Below are 20,460 nucleotides of genomic sequence, written 5' to 3'. Positions count from 1 at the left end.
ACATACAACTTCCTTTTATTAGCATTTTGAAATAACTGCATTATGTTATGCATGAATGCAGTTGAAGCATGGGACATACATAAAGAAATTTTATTTTTGTTCGGTCTACTTTATTATGCCACCTTAGTAACCCTTCTCAAATGAGCATAAGCTGTCAAATTCCTGTTCACCGATATGACTCAAATTCCAATATTCGACTTATATCATACTAAAACCTTTATCCAAAATCAATTTTAAAGTTTAAAATAAACATTTATGATATACTACGAACAGCTTCATAATACTGTTGTCTTAATAAGGCATGAACTCGATATGGTGTATCGGCATTTCCTGTATGTTTTAGTCTAGACACCATCTACTTAACCATTGAGGTTACCTGCCGAAGACTGCCGACGGTCACATTATCCGATATAAACATAATGTATTATATAACAATAGATGCAATTCAATTTTTCTATGTTTGTTTGATTTATTATACGTTAGAACGATACGTTTATAATCGATTTTACTTCAATAAAAATTAGTTTTTGTAGAAATTATCAGTCATTCAAATGAATACGAAAAAAAAGATGTTGCAGTATTCACTTGTACAAGTGTAATTAGTGAATAATTCAACAGCGATGTTTCTTTGCTTATTTTGACAAATATGAACCATACTGGTTGCTAAAAGCGAACTGTCATTTCACTATTTCACTCTCATTAACGATTGAACCAAGAAAATTCCTAGCTTTGTATATCTCGTAGGTAATGCCACTTTAAGAAAATATAAGGATTAAAAAAGATAATACATTGAAACATCAAATAAAGAAATGTACTCACTTGACCATAGAATAACCTACTGGGAAACAGCATAAGAAAAAGGTTATCATAAGCACTATCATGAAGAAATTGTTAGATTTTGACGCCTTATATGGCTTTTCTGGTGGTACTGTTGTATATAAAGCAGAAAACTGAAAACAGAAAAAGAACAAGATATCACATGATGACGATAGATTCAAATGTTTAGGTGAGGTTCTTGTCAGCAATTTGTTCTGTCCTTTTTTCAAGGATGTATTTTCTGTAAAAAGAACTCTTCAGTGGGTTGGAAAATGTTACACGATTGATAAACAAGACTTGACAAGTACAAACATGATTTAAAACATACCTTTCTTAAATTATCAGTTGACAATTTTGGAATAATATGAAACTTGGGTTCCAACTTCCTCTGCCGAAGCAGACTCAGGTTAATTTTACTATTCTTTAAATGTCCCTTTTCACGTATACAGAAGAGCGCTTCTGCCACAACAAAACCATTAAATATTATTATCATTGAAACAGTATAATTATCATTGAAACAGTATTATTTTGTTTTGGCAACATAAATTTGCTTTAAGTATAACTTGTCTCTTTCTAGCTATTCAGATTCATGTTATCATACTAGTTCCATTGAATAATTCAAAACCTGTAATAGGTGTTATCATATATAAAAGTACATACCAATTTGAGGTAAAACTGGGTAAAAGTTGAAACCATAGCTAATGCAGGCAGCAGTGGACAATATAAGAATCCAATCCTAAAAAGGCAACCAGTTCAAAATATAATAAAACTAAACATTCATAATAAGAAAGCATATAAACAAATAACTTCAAATAAGATTACAAAAACAAATAGTTGAATAATCTTTAAATGGCAAATAGGTTTTGGGTTTGCAAATTATGATGAATTGCACTTGATATTTTACTTTAAAAGAATAGTACATTATACAGTTTCAAGAGCAACGTTACGACAGTATCATTATCTGTCACATTTGATTTCTTAATACCAAAGATATAAATACTTCTTCAGATTTCTGAACATAGTCTGTTTCAATGTATGTTGGTGTTTTTTTTATTTACTTCAGTGTTTTTGTTGTTCCGTAGTTGTCCCCTTATACTTAATGTGTTTCCCTAGCATTTTGTTTGTAACCTGGATTTGTTTTCTCAAAATCGATTGATGACTTTTGAACAATGGTATGCTACTGTTGCCTTTCTTTATCTACCCATATGTATTTGAGAATAACCTACCAACAGAGTGCTTGTGTATACACTAAGTCAAGAACACTTTTGGCAATATCGAATTCAGCAGGTCCAATCTTAGCACAAACACCGCATGAACATTTAGTAGTACACAGCCTGAAAATATATAAAAACAACATTCAGATTTAGAAAACATAGGACTCGTGCAACTCGTGAAATCATATCCCGTCAAATTGAGATGAGTGTTTAATCATTGAGAAATGAAAAAAGAAAAGAATGAACAATTTGAATGTTTGACGTTTGTTTTGCTCATGACATTTTGAAAACAAAAAACAAAGGATTTGGTCCTCAATGGTTTTCAACTTCTTACTTTATTTGGCATTTTATACATTTTTTTATCCGAGCGTCACTAAAGAGTCATTGGTAGACAAAACGCGCGTCTTACGTCAGTGTAAAATTGTAGTCCTGGTATATATGATGAGTTTATCCATTGCTAATTCAAAACGTGAATCAAACTGTGTTCACTATGTAGTTGATCATGTGGTGGTAAACTTACTTGCGAGGTAATTCATAGCAGAATATTACAATTATGTGCACTAAGAAATCCAGAACTACCAATTTATATAATGTTTGGCCAACATACGTTTCCCAACACTGAAACAGAAAGGTACATGTATATGATGATACAATATTTAGTAAATCATTGAAGAAAGTCAAACGTTGCAGAAGTAGCTACTCAAAACCATCAATGTTGCCCAATCTACAACTCAAATAAGTTCACTATTGTTTTGGTTTTTTTGGTTAAAGTTTTTTTTTTATTATTTTTATGTTTTTATGTAAAAATGAAGATCCTCAGTTCTCAAAAGGCATTTTGAACTATGATTGTTGACTGCTTCTCCACGAGAATATCATCAGGTCAATAGTCGATGTGCGGTACTGGCATAATTTGAAAATATGCCTTTCTAGAAATTAAAATTACATGTTGATAACTTTAGAAATTATTAAGAAACTTAGGTTTAAATTTTCTCAGGTAAATGAGATTTAGAAGAAAATTGCTATTCCTTTGGGTTCCTTGTTGATCGCGTAGCTTTTGACATCTCTGGCTTTCAAATATCTATGGTTGAGCGTTCCTGGTGGAGTTAAATACAGAAAAACTCTTCAGAAGCTTGGAAATACATACATCATGTTTGATTTTTTTATTCACACTAATCTACCAACTAGACATGAAAGAATAAAGAGTAAACATATACTTACATAAATTGTTGAACAAACATTACAGGTTGCTGTTTTCGTTGAACAGCTTATTTGGATATACAAGGAAATCATCAAAACTGTAAGTGATGCCAATTTAAGGAATACAGTTCTGTGAATAAAAGGAATGAAATTAGTTAATGTATCGAAACATCAGTTAGGTTAGATTGTATTTAAAAATACTAAGAAATACTTTATTGTGGATTCATTAATATTCGTTCGATGTCTTATTATCGTTGATTTCGTGTGTACACTTGAACCAATTAATCAAATGTTCATCTAACTACAAAATTTGGAAAAGAATAACTGCAGATTGTGCAAAAACCACGAAATTGAATATTCATGATATGTTTTCCTCTAACCGCAAAATTTGGTACCCACGAAAATAAATGAATCCACAGTATTGTGAATGTCATGGCTTTAGCAAAAAGGAACAATAATTGTGAATAAAAACACCGCAATAATATAGAACTTGCTGCTTCCGACAATGTCTTCTGTGTCTCATTAAATATTATGACCTGTACACTCTACAAAATGTATCTAATAATTTTATCAATGTTATCAAATATCTTGTATTCAACAGGGTTCATAACGAAGTAGTATTTACCTGACTAATGTAATTTTGATGACAAATTCCGCTGTGTAATCCTCAGCTTTGACCAGTACTTCGAACAGCAATGGTATTAATACATTCAGAATAGTAATTGTCAGTGATGGCAAAAATTCTACAAGAAGGATCATTACACTCCCACTTGAGGCTTCTGTAGCAAGGTACTGTTAATCAAATTTAAAATAATTAAAATTAGTTTTCTTAATTCAATAAAATGCATCGTACTTTGTATAATTATCCATGTAAATATGTCTCACTAAGTTACTTTTTATCTTTTGATAATGTAAATTGCCTTGAAATATAAAAATCACAAAAATACTGAACTCCGAGGAAAATTTAAAACGGCAAAAAAGTGCTATTCTAAAACATTCAGTCAAACTGACAGGTACAAATAGATTTCGTTTGTTCTTTATTAAATCATTACTAGTATTTAAATATAATTTATTTTAAAAGTAGATAGGAAATTATAAAACTAGTATTCCTAATCCTGTTTGTCACATTGTTTTACTTACATCAGTTGCCCATTTGTTGACGTAATAGATCAGGTATCCTGCTCCACCAAGAATAGCCAGAATCAATATGTTTATCACCACCCTGATTGTATAGGTTTTACATTTCTGACCGGTTGTCCATTCTGATCTGGTTAACACGTACTTCTGATGATCAAGGTTAGCCTAGTTTTTATAAAATCAAATTTTAGTATCTAATATCTGTTGCATATGTAGACATGCCTTGTGTTTTAGCCCAAAACAATCTTACTTTTGCTTTATTTAGTATCATGCCTCTTTTAGTAATCTTATTGGATGTACAAGCGTAGGTAGAAGTACCTTTTTGTTTCCCGTGCTTCATACTAAATATTTTTGCAAGATCGACAGTTGTGAAACAGATTAGACTAGAAATCTTTATTTTTATAATTATATTATATAATATAACAATGAAATAACGGGTTAAAGAAAGCTTTTCGTTCGTTTTTCTTGTTCATCACATTTGCCATCGGGATCTCTTTCAGGCATAGTGCTGCGTTTATTGGAAAATAGTTTTAGGAAAGGTTGTAAAAAGTGTCTGTCTATTAAAGTCATTGTGTCTAATGAATCATCGATGTACTGAGACAAAATGTCAAAATCGCCTGCACGGTGTCCAGTAACAAATTCGGCACATCATGGTAAGCAAAATATTTATCCTTCTTATATATAGCATATGGCTACTGGTTTTTTGTTGAAATATAACATTTGTTCACATGTTTCGTTTTCCAAAGCTCTTTTGAAAGGTATTCCTTTGAACCACTTTTCACATAATCAGTACAAGTTACTCTCAGGAAATGCAGTATTACAACTACTTACAACAATATCATTGTAAATACTGCTTTTCTTGCCATGACCGGTATTCTCGTCATCTAAAGCATAATCCCATCCTCCAAATACCTTGTTACAATAGTCTACTTTATCATTTTGATTATCTTGCGCCAAGTTTTCCTTAAAACTTCTAATGGTGCTGGAAAAAAAATTTTGGTTGTGATTAATATTGACATTTCTTCGATCAGCAAACAATTGTACAATGCAAAATTGGTAAACATTCATCATTTTTGTTGTAAATTCTATCAACAATAATTATCAAGATTAATTCGAAATGGGAATTTGCCCTTAATTTACTGGTTTAATTGGTCAGGTTTACTGTCCTGCTACAGTAGATATTGTAATTTCTGTCCACCTTTATATGTACATTTTTATTCAAACAAGTTATTTTTTACAAGTTACTCTACAGAACATGTAGAAGCTGCAGTCACTTTAACTGAGTTTGTATACATTAAAACATAGTTACAAAAGTATTACTCAAATAACTTACAATCTTGCCATTCGTACAAGACTGAAGAATAAAACACCAAGTACTGCCATAAAATAGGCAAACGGCATTAAATATTCATTAGAAGATGTAATATTGATCTCTTTTGCAGGGTACCATCCATAAAAGAGAGCTGTCTTTTCCATCCATCCCTGCAAAATAATAAAACAATAAATGGAAATATAGCAGACACAGAGGAACCGGTATTACTCTTTTTGGTCATGGTGTAAAATGAACTTTCAACAAGTACCATGCAAATATATATCATATATATATTAATGTGACTTTTTTTTTAAACTATGGATAGGGAATATAGAATACTGATATAAGAAACAACATGTTAACTTTAAGTGTAGTTATGGTATTATCTAACATCTGAAATCAAATTATTATGATTTAAAACCAACATGTAAAAGTTTGAAATTTGTTGAATAAATATTAGCAAATTTCATTAAGTAACTGTAGGATGTTGTTTTTTTTACAATAGTGTTAACTAGATAGTTGCTATGTAACTGAAAAAATTGTGATAACGTATCACATCTTTTGTGTTTTAAAAGTGATTAATGTAATCTTGAAAAACGTTTATCTTGCAATTGGATGGGGCCATAATAAATAATAGGTTTGTTTGCCCAGACGCTACCTACCCAGAAAAAAGCTGCCTACTCAAATTCTTTTATTGTCCTGATTTGAAGAAGTTTTTTTTTAATCAAATAGGCATGAAGACTAATAAACATCTGATACTTCAATTTCTTTTTTTGAAAACAAAAGAAAATTCCTATCTACCTACCCACTGTCTCAACCTTTGGGTAGGGTTTGGGCAAACCAAAATATTTTTAAGTGTGGCCTGAACTTAGAAAATAATTGAATATTCTCCGTGAAGACCTCACGTGTGATATTTAAATTGGTTCTGATCAAACCAATTTGAATTTACAAATGTATTTATTTGTGTTGTTACAATTTGTTGGAAAAATAAACCGACCACGTATGTGTGTTTCGCGTAACAAGCCCAATTAATAACCTGAATATATTCTTCCATGGTTTATTCTGTTTTATTTCATGATCACATACTGTTAAATGCCCTTTTGACATGAAACAAGCATTGAACAGCAATTAATTCATATTACTCAAAACAAGCCCAATTAATTAATTCATATTACTCCAAAGGGACACATTAAACCGATTATGTATCAAATGTGGATATCATTAGAATTAAAAATGTATTTACCTCTACCGTCATCAAATAAAACATCGATATGCCAATAAGCTAGAACATAGTATATTAATGGCAGTAAAGGATGTTTTTAATTTCTAAAGTAGAAAATTATTGTAAAAATTTAGAGAGTCCCTGGTTTTATAAGGATGTCGACTATTTCTTGATAAACAACCAACAATAAATCATTCGAAAACAGTTTTAAAAAATCTTACAGTTCCTTGAATGAAATCCTGGACAACTCTAGCTCCACTTGTTGAATAAACTAAGCTGGTATCATACTCTGATGTACAAGTGGCGGTATTAGTGGTAGAAACCCCTGATACACTGGTACCTGTTACGTCAGTGGTGTAAGTACTTTCAGCGTTGAATACAATAGGCGGAAACACCACAAACCAAAACATTATCAAAAACAAGTAAAGGTTCAAAAAGAACATCCATTTCAAAAACACAAAGTATGACAGCACTCCAGTTCCTTGATGACCTGAAAAATACAATGTATGTTTAATGTCGGGTTGCCATACAAGTGAGAGGTTGAACGCTATAAAACTAGGTTCAATCCACCATTTCTACATTTGAAAATGCCTGTACCAACTCAGGAATATGACAGTTGTCCATTCGTTTGATGTGTTTTATCATTTGATTTTGCCATTTGATTAGGGACTTTCCGTTTTGAATTTTCCTCGGAGTTCAGTATTTTTGTGAATTAACTTTTTGTCTTCGAAGTAACCCATGTGCACGAATGCAGCACGATGCATGTTTTATCTGAACAAGAATATTTTTCTCATTGAGACCATTCTGAGAGAAAAAACCATGATATATCATGATGAACATCGTTAATAAGTTTTAAGTTTGTTATAGCAATTCTTTCCAGCGGACGGATGGATGTAAACATTGGAAACATATACATGGTTTATTTTAATATTCAAACGGTATAAAATTAAATACAATACAGGCAATAGTTTAATTGATAAACAACCTTTGGGTCATTTAGTTGACCTTTAAATATTTAGCACACAATAAACATACATTTTAAGCAGTATGTTCGATGAAAATCTGTTCAATAATGGTAACATTATGGTAATACAATACCCCACAGATTGCATTTTGATATGAAGAAAAGTTTAAATCTACCATTTGAATGCGTAATACGTATGGTGTATAATAAATAATAGTTTTCTTTGTTTTCTTTAAAAATCTTTTTAAGTTTCATATTTTATTTTGAAACGCACGAGTGATTGAATTGACTCAGTTCCAGGTAACAGTAAATACAAATATCCTTAGTATATACTAAATATAAGTGCTCGAATATCTTGTCACGATCGGAATAAAACGCGTGTTTTTATCGGTCAAGAATAAGGACTGAACAATTTAATCAAATTTATATATTCTTCAAGTATACTCTCCTATTACAATTTCGTGTCTCTTTTTATTTGCTTAACCGGTATGTATCAATGAACATTGTATTTCATTTTGAGAAAATTATATAAATTGATCACGAAAAGACTATTTTAACATAAAGACTATCCAATGTTTAAAACAGTATACACGGTGTTACAATTATCAGTATTTCAAACCCTTCGGCTAGTGCTTGTTGGTATTTTTACATCGCAAATTGTATGTTCAAAAACACTGACAGCACGTCACGGTATAAAAAGGAAAGGGATCCTATATCCTACAGCCCACCCGAGCACCTCTGTCATATTGTATGGCTCGTAAAGACAATGCCTTAGTTGAAATGATATTCAAATGTTTACAACGCGCGCCTGGTGAACCAAATTAAAAGACGTGTTTACAACGAGCTACAGACGTACCAATATCTAATATCTTGGTATATCGATGAGGTTTGGAACGGACTTTTGACGTAGCAAATTATATAATCTAGTTTTTTTTTTATGATGTGTACATTTTATTGTAATTTATTATGTGGGAGTCTCTTTGAAAATTAGGATCTCAATCGTATAGCTTATCCAGGACCAATTATCAATTTACCAAATTGTGTCTTATTTACGGATACGACTTCTACAGCAAATCGTGACATAAGAAGTCACTAGAATTGCTTACATTCACTTAATTTGAACTGAGTTGGATAGTTGTCTCGTTACAGCAATCATACCACATCCTCATTTATAGATTAGATCGTAATGAGACAAAGGTTAAGTGAATCGTGATAGTCATTAGATTCTTATGGGAAACAAATAGCCACTTAATTGTCAAGTACAGAAACCGCTTATCAAATTGTGAAGAATTTAAAGTAAAAAATACCACTATTTTAAGGGTAAAAAAAATAAGATTTTGCTGCGTTTGCATTTCGAAAGTACACATTAGTTGTTTTTTGGGAAAAGGAAAGGAGGGTTTACAAAGAAGACACATACCACAGGGATTATAAAGAAACCATTTGTTGAAGGATAAGTAGACAATACAATATACAAATAACTTAAGACTATGCAACATGAACCACAATGCAAGATCACAATAGAACACAGGTGCCCCGGAAGGGTTAGCAGTTCATGTTCTACAATTAGCATATTACTAGTAACAAGTATCGTCACCTCTAAAGTCGCGTTTGTTGATAAAAGAAGAAAGACTAACTGAATTATAGCTATATTACCTTCTATTCTCTTGAACCATGATCTCCATAGTTCTAGTTTATAACCTGTTTCCTTCAAACTTATTTTAAATTTTCTCCAGTTCTGAAAACAAAGTAAATGATAGATAAAACAGAAAACTGATGCTGTGCCTTTAAAATAATAATAAATGAAAATCCTGGTATTTTAAAAAAGGAAAGCAAATACATGCCTTTTCAAATATTTACGAAAACAAAACTTAAAGACCTAACTCGAATCTCAAATTTTCACATTGACAACTTTGAATTGATATATGATGCAAAATAAAAGAGTAATGCCTGTCACCACACGTCACCCACGATATGAATCCTCCAACAGGAATTTTGGAACTACGCTCTCATCTTTTATTTTCTATCCATATGATTATTTTTTCTTTATGGAAATTATGCATTTTACAAAAAAAAATGTTTTTTAAGTTTTTAAACATCTCCCCTTTAATTGTTTATAATATTTACTCACAGAAAGACAATGACTAAAGCTATATACCATACTAACTGCATGTGATTGTGTATTCTATAGTGTGTGACACAGATGAATAGTATAGGAAAAGAATGTGTGTTGATAACCAAAAACCATAATAAATAACACATAATTTACCGTATTTCTCACTTGCTGTGATCCATATTAGAAAGTGTTTTATTTTTGTTATCATCATTATAAACACTTGAATAAGATCGACAACAGTATATGCAGTTTACATTTCGTGCAGGGAATATATATTTATTTAGATTAAATACAAATATGTAAACTGGAGAAGTAGTAAAATTTTGACAAAAAAAATAGCAAAACATCTTTAAAACCAGGTTTAACCCACCATATCTTGCATAAGAAAATATCTGAATATGACAGTTGTTATCTGTTAGTTTGATATGTTTGAGCTTTTGAAATTGCCTGTTTACGGACTTTCCGTTTAGATTTTTTTTTCTCGTTGTTCGGTATTTGTATTATTTTACTTTTTTCTACGATAGAGATCATCATAATATGTGAACACTGATATAACTATTTTCAACTTTTTATAAAGTCAATGTTTACTTGAATGTATATTATTTCCTTACATGTTGTGTCTGCTTTTCCCTACCTGTTTCTGGTGATATTTCCATGCATCGCACCCTTTGACTGGTTTTACAGGCTTCTCAAACAGTTTGTTTCTATAAAATGAATATTAAAATGTCAGTTTTCCTTTAATAAAATACAGAACGATAATTTAATACGGAAGGATAATCAAGCTAAGAGATGACGTGAGACAGGCACAACGATGTTGGTATTAATGTTTTTAAAATGCACGGACTTTTTGAACAATCGAAATCACTTGACTTGAAAAATGCTTCCATGTGAAAGTCTTACTCTCGACAGCATGATGCAGTGTTTATCATACGATCGTGGACCTGTATTCATAACATGGTTTAAAAGAGGAACGAAAGATACCAGAGGGACATATATCGAAAATAAACTAACAACGCCATGGCTAAATTTTAAAAAGACAAACAGAAGAACAATAGTACATATGACACAACATTGAAAAATAAAACGTTGTGATCATTCCAAATAATTCTGTTAGCTGACATTCGGCAAAGAGGAAAAAAAACGAAAATCAGGATCAGACGAATGGATGAATTGATATATCAGAAAACTATAACACGCTGATGCAACGGTAGATATAGATCCTGGTATGCACTAGATAGATACAATGAACGAGTAAGTTCAAAAAGTAGACCTAACAGGGCACAGGAAGACATTTCACATGACACGAACATTACGTCGCGCCGATCCGACTAGCATTTGCTCTTATCATTTTAAACACCGCGTGTTGAGAGGAGAACCAGCAAATGCCATTGCTCAAGTCTTTTGCTATCGTTAATTCAACGGACGGTTAATCATGTTTATGGGAAAATGTACGTCATTTAGATTTATTGTATTACCGCCGTAGAAACAGTAAAAGTTGCATGAAATCCAAAGCACTTTCACAAACCACAATTATTGATAGATTTTCATAGAAAATTTGAAGAAGTTGATGAGAAAAACGATAATGGCATATTTTGTTTGTCTTAAACGGAAATTTAAAGAAACTTGGCGGTCCAAAATCAATGGAATCGTTTTAAAGGCATCTCATATTCCAAACAAACACTTTTGTTCAGGGAAACAAAAGCTAAACACAAAACGTTTACGTAGCATTTATATAGATTACTATTAATTTTCTCCTCAAACTCGATTCTTAATCTCTTGAATCCATATTATACATACATCATTAAAATATAATTAAAAGTCTCAATTTACCATAAAATATCTAAAATAAATAAACACTACTTTGTGGTATGAAAGATCATTTTGTCGTCTTGTTTATGTGATTGTTTAATCTTTATTCACAGCACAAGGATGAAAGAACAGCATTCTCAATATAGCATATCAGATAAAGAGACAAAATATGTGTTTAGTAATGACGTATACACAACTACACAAATATTTCAAAAAAGGACTAACAAGAGGGAAATTGAGACAATGGTTTAATTGTTTCTGGCCTTACATCTGAAAATAGGTGATGTGGTATAATTTTCAATGAGACAGCTGTCCACAAAATTTCAAATGAATTGGTTTGCAAATAATCAAATTTGTCCTTATGTTGATTATATTAAACAAGAAATATTCCAATTTATTTGAATCTCCTTGTACCTTATATATAGGTTTTAATTGAGGTGATGGAAAACTTGTATTCGTTGGCTATTTTTTTGCAGCTAAATGATGATGTGCGAATTCATATGAACAATTTTTCGTTCGATCTATCGACTTCAATATAAAATACTGACAACTTTGCAATGAAGCTATTTATCTCTAAGGTCACCTGTCTCAGTCACGTGTGTCTAATAGGTCATAACTGTCTTCGTTAGCTCATGAAGAAGGATTCGTGTTTTTTTTAGTCCTTTTGTACCAGCATCCTGGGTTATTTTCTTGTATTTACAAGCCTTTTCGTCCAAAACACTTCAATTGGTATATTGAAACTCTTTTCCTCTCGAGGATGTACTTGTCCTCGGAAATGAGAATATGAAGACGACTATTTTTGAAGTTTCAAATATCGGCAGTAAAAGTTAATGACTTCAATTTTACTAATCGGCTTGTACAAAAGCTTTTCTAAACAAAATCCAGATTTTTAATAATCTGGTTAATAGCTAAATAATTTCATCATGGACATAAAATTATGTTTCCAGGAAAAGTCTTCAGACCTTTTTTTAATCTCAGTGCATAATACAATAAACCGGTTATGTGTATATGTACATGTAATGTACTTGCTTACTGTATGGGATTATGTAGGCTTGAATGTTCGTACTTAAACCGCTTTTGTCCGTATTATTGTGAATTATGTCATAGTTCAAATCTGTAATCTAGATTAAATATCTTGAATCATATTGGTTTCTGATATAAACGGATAAAAATGATTGAAAAAACGACAAAAAAATAAAATAATAAGGCAACCATTACAAAATGTATCCGGATGATTAATTCGCTTTGAATTGAGCTAGTTTATTTTATTTAGAAATTATATATGTTGAACAACAGTGTCGATTCTGTATTTAAAGTTACTTGAGAACACATAGACTGCGTTGTTCCATTTAGAGTTATGAAGATATCCACGAACACTTTGTGTATTTCGGCGGACAGTTAGCAGCCATTCACTCTTTTAACGGTTTATTTACGAAACTGTGATGAAACATATTAATACAAGTGGCAGATAATGACCGTAATTTTTTTGTTTAAAAAGAAACCTTTTATTTAAATATGATAATGTCGAATGAGACAGAGTCATGAAACAGAGTGTGTTCTTGCTGTTCTGAATGTTGTTTATAATATATAGAAATTATAAAACTAAAATCTACGCAAAGCATTTAAAGGTTTGGGTATCATAATACTAGCTTGCAAGAAAAACAAAACGGACAGTAAAATTGTCTATTATTTATAAACAGATAAACAAATAAAATTGCTAATAAAATTGAACAGGTTGTGACCAATCACACGAATGGAATATACATTTACAATGCAACAAAAAAGTTTTGGAGATTTTAAGGGAACTTTTTCTTTTCTTCTGAAGACCTGGTCGATTTCGAGTTTTAATTAGTAATACTTTTTATTTATTTTTGTTATTATTATTATCTTGCAGCTGCAATTACCTTAAACTTGCAATTAAAAAACTCGTGTTTTTTATGTGTTGACTTTAAAAACATTTTATTGTAATGATCCCTCGTGCCAACTTACTGTCTTCGTCTTTCCGAAATATGAAGTGTCCTTCTTCCCTGCCCTTCTGAAGTATCCAACATTAAATGTCCAGCATTATCAACGTGTAACTTGTCGTATTTTCTTCGTCGTATAAGATTTGTTAATTTTTTTGACAAAGAAGACGGAATGTGTCCATTTTTTTCAATGTCAATTTGAACACCACTTGCAGATTTTGCCGATTTAACATCACTATCATAACGGGTATGTCCATTTAGAATTGGTGAAACACGATTCTTTGTAACACCGTTTGACGACCACATTTTTAAAGATAAAATATAAAAACTCCTGCCACAAACTGCTTAATCCAACATTTGATTGTTCTACCTGTCACCTTGATTTTTTTCACCGTTTAATAATCAAATGAATGCGTTATAAATAAAGACAATTAGTCCATACGAATGAATGGTCTGTTGATTGACAACAATGAAGTTTAATTTAATTTGGTGATTTAAAACCACTATTTGCTATAAAAACAAATAGTAACATTTCATTTGATCACATTATATGCCAAAATCGTGAATTTATAAAACAAACAGTACGTTTCTCTTTAAATTGCACTATGTGCTAAATCACGTATTCCCCCTTGGAGATTATAATAAATATAAAATGCACAATATTTCGTGTACTATTTAAATCTTCTCTGTTATTTGATACTGTACCGAATACTTAAAGTATGCGCATAAAAACTAAACACCATAATAGCCTCTTCTTAATGTATAAAGAATACTTCCGACACAGAAACGAATTATTGATAATTTACAATTAAAGCTGGTACATGTATATATAGCTAATGAAAGATTTACCAACCAAACTTGAGTAGACATTACTAAGTTGTAAAACTTATGTCTCAACCGTTTGTTTAATTTCTGAACAATAAAATATATTTAAACCAATTAAACTTTTTTGTTTGATAACAAAGAAAAGAAAGAATGCATAACAATATGATGTTTCATATTTTACAAAAGGGTAGATGAATGTTTGTTCACAGACAAATTCAAAAGATAAAATTTTAAATAAAATAAAATAGTGAGAATATACCCTTACGAACGAGATATTCAAAAGCCATTAAATGTCCCACTCTCTGTGTCAGCCTTATACAAAGCAAGATCAACATCATGAACATGTAAATTCCTGAATATGTATATGCCGCTGGACGTTATCTCACTATCTAGCAATGAATTAAAACGAGTCTATTAGTTTCTGTTCATTAGGATTCTTTTACAACGGCATCAGTATATTGATTGATAACCTGATGCTTGCTTACCATCCAGCGACGCATAAACTCTTGATTTCCAAGGTATATAAATATTAAAGTAAAATACGAATAAATCAAATTCGCCCTGGTTTTTCAACCATGGATTTAAACATTATACAGAGAAGTCAAAACATAGTTGTAGTTAAGTCATTCTCCACATCTCTACCCACCCCTGTAAACGTATATTTGTTCTGGACACCCAATAGAAGTTCTGCTTGACACTTTGTTATAAAGAATGCCATACTTTGTGTTCTTGTTGGAACAAGTATTCTATTATATTTATTCCGTAAGGAACAAATACTATAATTTGTGTTCCAGAGGAAACAATATTACAGAATACATCTTCAATTTAGAACTTCTATTTCATGACGCCCCAATCAAACCCGTAATAAGAATTGTTTGAAAGATGCTCCTATAACTAAATGACTCCACTTTTTGGAATGTTTTTATTAGACAAAAATTTGGACATGCAAGAAACGCATGAGCCGGGTTTTTATTACAATCTACCTTCAGTTAAATATATGTATATACATCTTGCAGTCAATTTTATTGAAGTCTGGAGCTGGCATGTCAGTTAACTGCTAGTAGTCTGTTGTTATTTATGTATTATTGTCATTTTGTTTATTTTCTTTGGTTACATCTCCTGACATCAGACTCAGACTTCTCTTGAACTGAATTTCAATGTGCGTATTGTTATGCGTTTACTTTTCTACATTGGCTAGAGGTATAGGGGGAGGGTTGAGATCTCACAAACATGTATAACCCCGCCGCATTTTTGCGCCTGTCCCAAGTCAAGAGCCTCTGGCCTTTGTTAGTCGTCAAGCTGTATTATTTTAATTTTGGTTTCTTGTGTACAATTTGGAAATTAGTATGGCGTTCATTATCTCTGAACTAGTTTATATTGGTTTAGGGGCCAGCTGAAGGACGCCTCCGGGTGCGGGAATTTCTCGCTACATTGTTGGTGACCTTCTGCTGTTGTTTTTTTTCTTTGGTCGGCTTGTTGTCTCTTTGACACATTCCCCATTTCCATTCTCAATTTTATGTGTGTATATAAAACTAAGGTATATGTATTCGGTCATCTTGAATAAAAGTGAACAAACATTTTTACAGAATTTAACAGGTATAAGACTTTTTCATTTAAATGCGATCATTAATTATAACTTCACCTTGTGGTTATATGTTTTTTTTATTTACAAATACAAAAAATCTTTTGATCTGATTCAAAGTTTAAATAATAATACCGATTTGATTTATAGGGCTATGTTTCATGTTGAACTGTAAAATACATTCTTTGTTATTATCAAGAAAAAAAGGTACACTGTTTCTGTTTTACTTTCTGCGTTGATTTATTTATTTCAGTGTGTATGACACATGTCTCAGGAACTGACTGAACTATGGAAACGATATTTCAAGGTCGTTTCCATAAATGCATAGACACATATAAAATGCAGAGTACAGTGTTCGCTCATACGCATTTGACATTTGATTGTTAGAGCAGATATACTGAACTAAGGAACAATTAAACGGATATGCAATAGAATCGTCAATAAAGGAAAAGTAGAGGAACTTAAGGGAGACTAAAGATACCAAAGGGATTAGGCAAACTCATAAGTCGAAAATAAACTCTTACAACGTCCAAATTGCCTAACTTGTATGGGGTATTTAGCAGATAGAAAGGATAGGTCCATATGTTTATAATCTGGAACTGATACATCTCTATCATACATTTTTGTTACGTTTGGAGGACGTATTTTATCCACAAATCATCGGCATTTCCATGGGAACCAACTGTGTCCCTCTTCTTACTAACTTTTTCCTTTATTATTATGAGTTTAAATAATTCATGTCATTGACTTAACTTTCCGCTATATAGATGATGTTATCTCACTCACTTATTCAAAATGTTGTGCCTATGTTGAACGCATCTATCAAATCAAGCTTGAAATAATGGAGACAGCAGATACAGTTAAGTCTGCATCATATTTTGACTTACATTTAGGAATTGACAATGATGGGCGTTTGAAAACAAAATTTACAAAAAAGACAAGAGATGATTTAAGCTTTCCAATAGTACACTTTGCATTCCTGTGTAACAACATTCCAGCGCCTGCAAACGAAGAACATATCACCCAATTGAAACGATATACATGGCTTGTATTCCCTATCATGATTTCCTTGATCAAAGGTTGCTGCTCTCAAGGAAGCTATCAAACCAAGAGTTCCGAATAGTGAAGTTGAAATCATCCCTTCGCAAATTTTACGGACGCCATCACGAGTTGGATGACTGTTATGGAATATCTGTTTCGGATAGATATATTGCCTTTAAATCATAACATTCACTACAAATCGCCAAAAGTATTTTGATTATTTGTGTCATTTGGTTCTTTTACTTCACTCTCCCTTCCTTTCTATTCTCTTACATGGGATAGAGATGTAGTTTTCAAAGTTAGTCTATTACTTTACAGAGAGCTTGTTGTGCCACCAATGCAATTGACTGTTTTCAAAACAGACAATATGACATGAAAAATAGATTAACTCTTTGACACATTTCCTATTTCTATTTCCAACTTTAAATATGAAGAAAACAATAAACAAATTGATTGACATTTCACTGATACAGCAGTATATTGTTGACTACAAGTGTAAATGTTATGAATAATAATGATTGAATTGTTCTGGTAAGTCGAGGGAAGAATAAAAGGAAAGAACAGGAGGTCAGGATGCGGACACTCTTAGTTTCTATTGTCCATGGAAAACACAAAGGTCACTAGGAGATATTACCGTAAAGAAATGAACACAAGACCCATGTGACAAGTCCTTTTCCATCTATGTGGAAAGCTAGACACTCTACAAGTACATGCCTTGGATGTCAGGAATCATACTAGACACGTTATTGAGTGTATACACTGCGCATAGCCAAATCGAATAAAAACCTCAACGCAGGTCTTGCTGGCGTACCCAAAGATATATTAAGGAACCCATCATAACACTGTTCGGATGATCAATCATCCTATTATTGTGTATCTATTTAATTATATTATCTAGGCCTATTATGTAAAACACAATGTCGACGTTTTCAATTAATTATTAAGAATAAAGGCATAAGGCAATTGATTGTAATCTATCAGGTTACGTTGACCGATCAATAAATATACATCAATAAATAATATGAAATATACTAAATGATAAGGCAGATTTTCTATGTATTGAAGTTGATTGGAAAACGATAGAACATGTATAAACAATTTTCTTCAAATGCACGATGTTAATTCTTTTCTCAAGACTTGCTTCCAGCTTATTGCTTTTCAAAGTGTTTGTTTTTCTCCTATAAAACAACTATGTACTAATTCAAAGGATTTCGTAATACGAAATACAAATCTTCAAAGTCGACCCCATTTATATTCATTCGTTTTTTGTTAAGTTGTTCTACAGTCCAGTGCATGATATTTGATATTGATGGTAAAGCAAGCAAGAAACAGTTCGTTAATCAATGCTTTCATGTAAAAAGCCACTGAAAGTGGTTTACGATACTTTGTACTGTGTTACAATTGAAAGCCGTTATGCATTTATAGAAATCGTAGTTCATATAAATAGCTATAAGAAATTGTGGTATGAATGCCAACGAGACAACTCTTTATCCAACTCACAAGTTTAAAAAAAAACCCAAAACATTATAGGTCAAAGAAAGATCTTCAACACGGAGCCTTGCCTCACATTGAACAAGCCAATTTAACAAACTATAAAGGGCCCCTTTGACAAGCGTATAGTCAGATAAAATAATTCACAATAAGTCTGCTTATTTAAGATACATCATGCAGGTACACCGAGATAAAATTCGTCACATAACTTACTTTACTGGGCTGCTTGTTGCAATAGAACATGACAAACTTCACATAACTTACTTTACTGTGTTCCATGTTGCCATAGAACATGGTAAACTTCACATAACTTACATAACTTACTGTATTTTTCTCTTAGTTGCCATTGAACATGGTACACTTCACATAACTTACTTTATTGTTCTCTTGGTTGTCATTGAACATGGTAAACTTCACATAACTTACTTTGTTGTTCTCTTGGTTGCCATTGAACATGGTAAACTTCACATAACTTACTTTATTGTTCTCTTGGTTGCCATTGAACATGGTAAAGATTTTATTGTAACTAATGCTTTCCATTGTTCCTCTTCGTTTTGAATGTATTTTTGATTTATTCCGAATTCACCAAGTTCTTCGTCCAGATTTTCCTCTGGATGAACTCTGTTCTTTTGTCGTCGCTTTGCTATTGTTTTTATAGATTTAGACAAACTAAGATTTGAATGTAAATGCTGTTTGCTCGGTAACATACTGACTATTGCCGAAACTTGGTCCTTGTTTCTGTTTCTGGACTCCACTAAAACATAAAGTTATACAAATTAATATGACATATATAATTATGATTAATATATAATAATCATTATCGCAAAAACGTATTTTCTATCTTACAATCATTTGTTTACATCAATTATGAATAGCATATGATGGGGTGTTATTTTTCATGTGAAAACATCATTTAATATACTAGTAAGTATTGGCCAATATATTTCTAAAAAGCCCAATATATTTTAAAGTATATAGACGTATCTTTCTTTTTTTTGAAATGTATGAATGTTCTTCTTTTCATATCCTTGTTTTGCTCTTTTATTACACTCTACCTTTTGCTTTGATACATTTTCAAGTAAACTTGTAAAGAAGAGGTGAACGAAGGAGAATTTGTATTATTAAAGGAGCGAATCCAACCATATTGTAAAGAAATATATTTTGAATGAATGAGTCAAGATAGCTTAGAGACATACATTTGTTTACATTTTAAAGACTCAGACTAGGCCCAACTATTAAATTTAGGCATAATCAGGACAGATCTCTGATAGTCTCTGTATATACAGCTTATTCATAACTTTTTCTGAACTCGGAATAGTTCTAAACATGCATGTAGTATGGTTAAAACACGAATACTTTGTTCATTACCTCTTCTTACATCTACATTCACATTTAATAAGAACACGTATTCGCAGATAACATTCGTAACTTCAACTTTCTTGTTACGATACATTCTTTGTCGTTGGTACGGCGAACAGAACCACAATTAATTAATCAATCGAAACCATGATTTGAAAGAATTAAAGCCTATCTACACTTTTATTCGACATGATTTCTCGATATGTAATAATTACTTTGCATAATTCAATATGTACTAGAGTGTATCGTATATATATCATCTTTTTAACTTAAAGCCGATTTTAACTGCAGAATCATTCATGTGCAACATTCATCACAGACACATCCATAATTCATACATGGAAAACATGATCAATTTCGCACAACAGTTACTTTCATAAATTATTATTAAAGCCAGGAAAGAAAGAATGTTTA

General features: G+C 31.6%; 1 protein-coding gene across 11 annotated transcripts in view; it reads right to left on the bottom strand.

Moving 5' to 3' along the window:
• The window catches only part of LOC134725634 (transmembrane channel-like protein 7), a 48,179-nt gene that overhangs the window by 8,784 nt on the left and 18,935 nt on the right, over positions 1 to 20,460 (bottom strand). For 10 of the 11 annotated variants that reach the window (XM_063589613.1, XM_063589614.1, XM_063589615.1 and 7 more), the window contains exons 2-14: positions 19,165 to 19,441; positions 10,610 to 10,679; positions 9,516 to 9,597; positions 7,120 to 7,388; positions 5,698 to 5,846; positions 5,196 to 5,346; positions 4,368 to 4,529; positions 3,853 to 4,019; positions 3,249 to 3,357; positions 2,551 to 2,648; positions 2,043 to 2,150; positions 1,477 to 1,552; positions 820 to 950 (exon numbers count right to left, since the gene is read on the bottom strand). In XM_063589613.1, coding sequence (XP_063445683.1) covers positions 820 to 950; positions 1,477 to 1,552; positions 2,043 to 2,150; positions 2,551 to 2,648; positions 3,249 to 3,357; positions 3,853 to 4,019; positions 4,368 to 4,529; positions 5,196 to 5,346; positions 5,698 to 5,846; positions 7,120 to 7,388; positions 9,516 to 9,597; positions 10,610 to 10,679; positions 19,165 to 19,441 — 1,849 coding nt within the window. Of the gene's footprint in view, positions 1 to 819; positions 951 to 1,476; positions 1,553 to 2,042; positions 2,151 to 2,550; positions 2,649 to 3,248; positions 3,358 to 3,852; positions 4,020 to 4,367; positions 4,530 to 5,195; positions 5,347 to 5,697; positions 5,847 to 7,119; positions 7,389 to 9,515; positions 9,598 to 10,609; positions 10,680 to 13,773; positions 14,618 to 19,164; positions 19,442 to 20,460 lie in introns of those variants that run through there. The other variant, XM_063589612.1, reaches the window with a different exon arrangement.

The sequence above is a fragment of the Mytilus trossulus genome, chromosome 7, assembly GCF_036588685.1.
Source record: "Mytilus trossulus isolate FHL-02 chromosome 7, PNRI_Mtr1.1.1.hap1, whole genome shotgun sequence".
Taxonomy (NCBI): Eukaryota; Metazoa; Mollusca; class Bivalvia; order Mytilida; family Mytilidae; genus Mytilus; species Mytilus trossulus.
The sequence above is the reverse complement of the archived record's forward strand: the minus strand, read 5'-3'. Positions and strand labels throughout refer to the sequence as shown.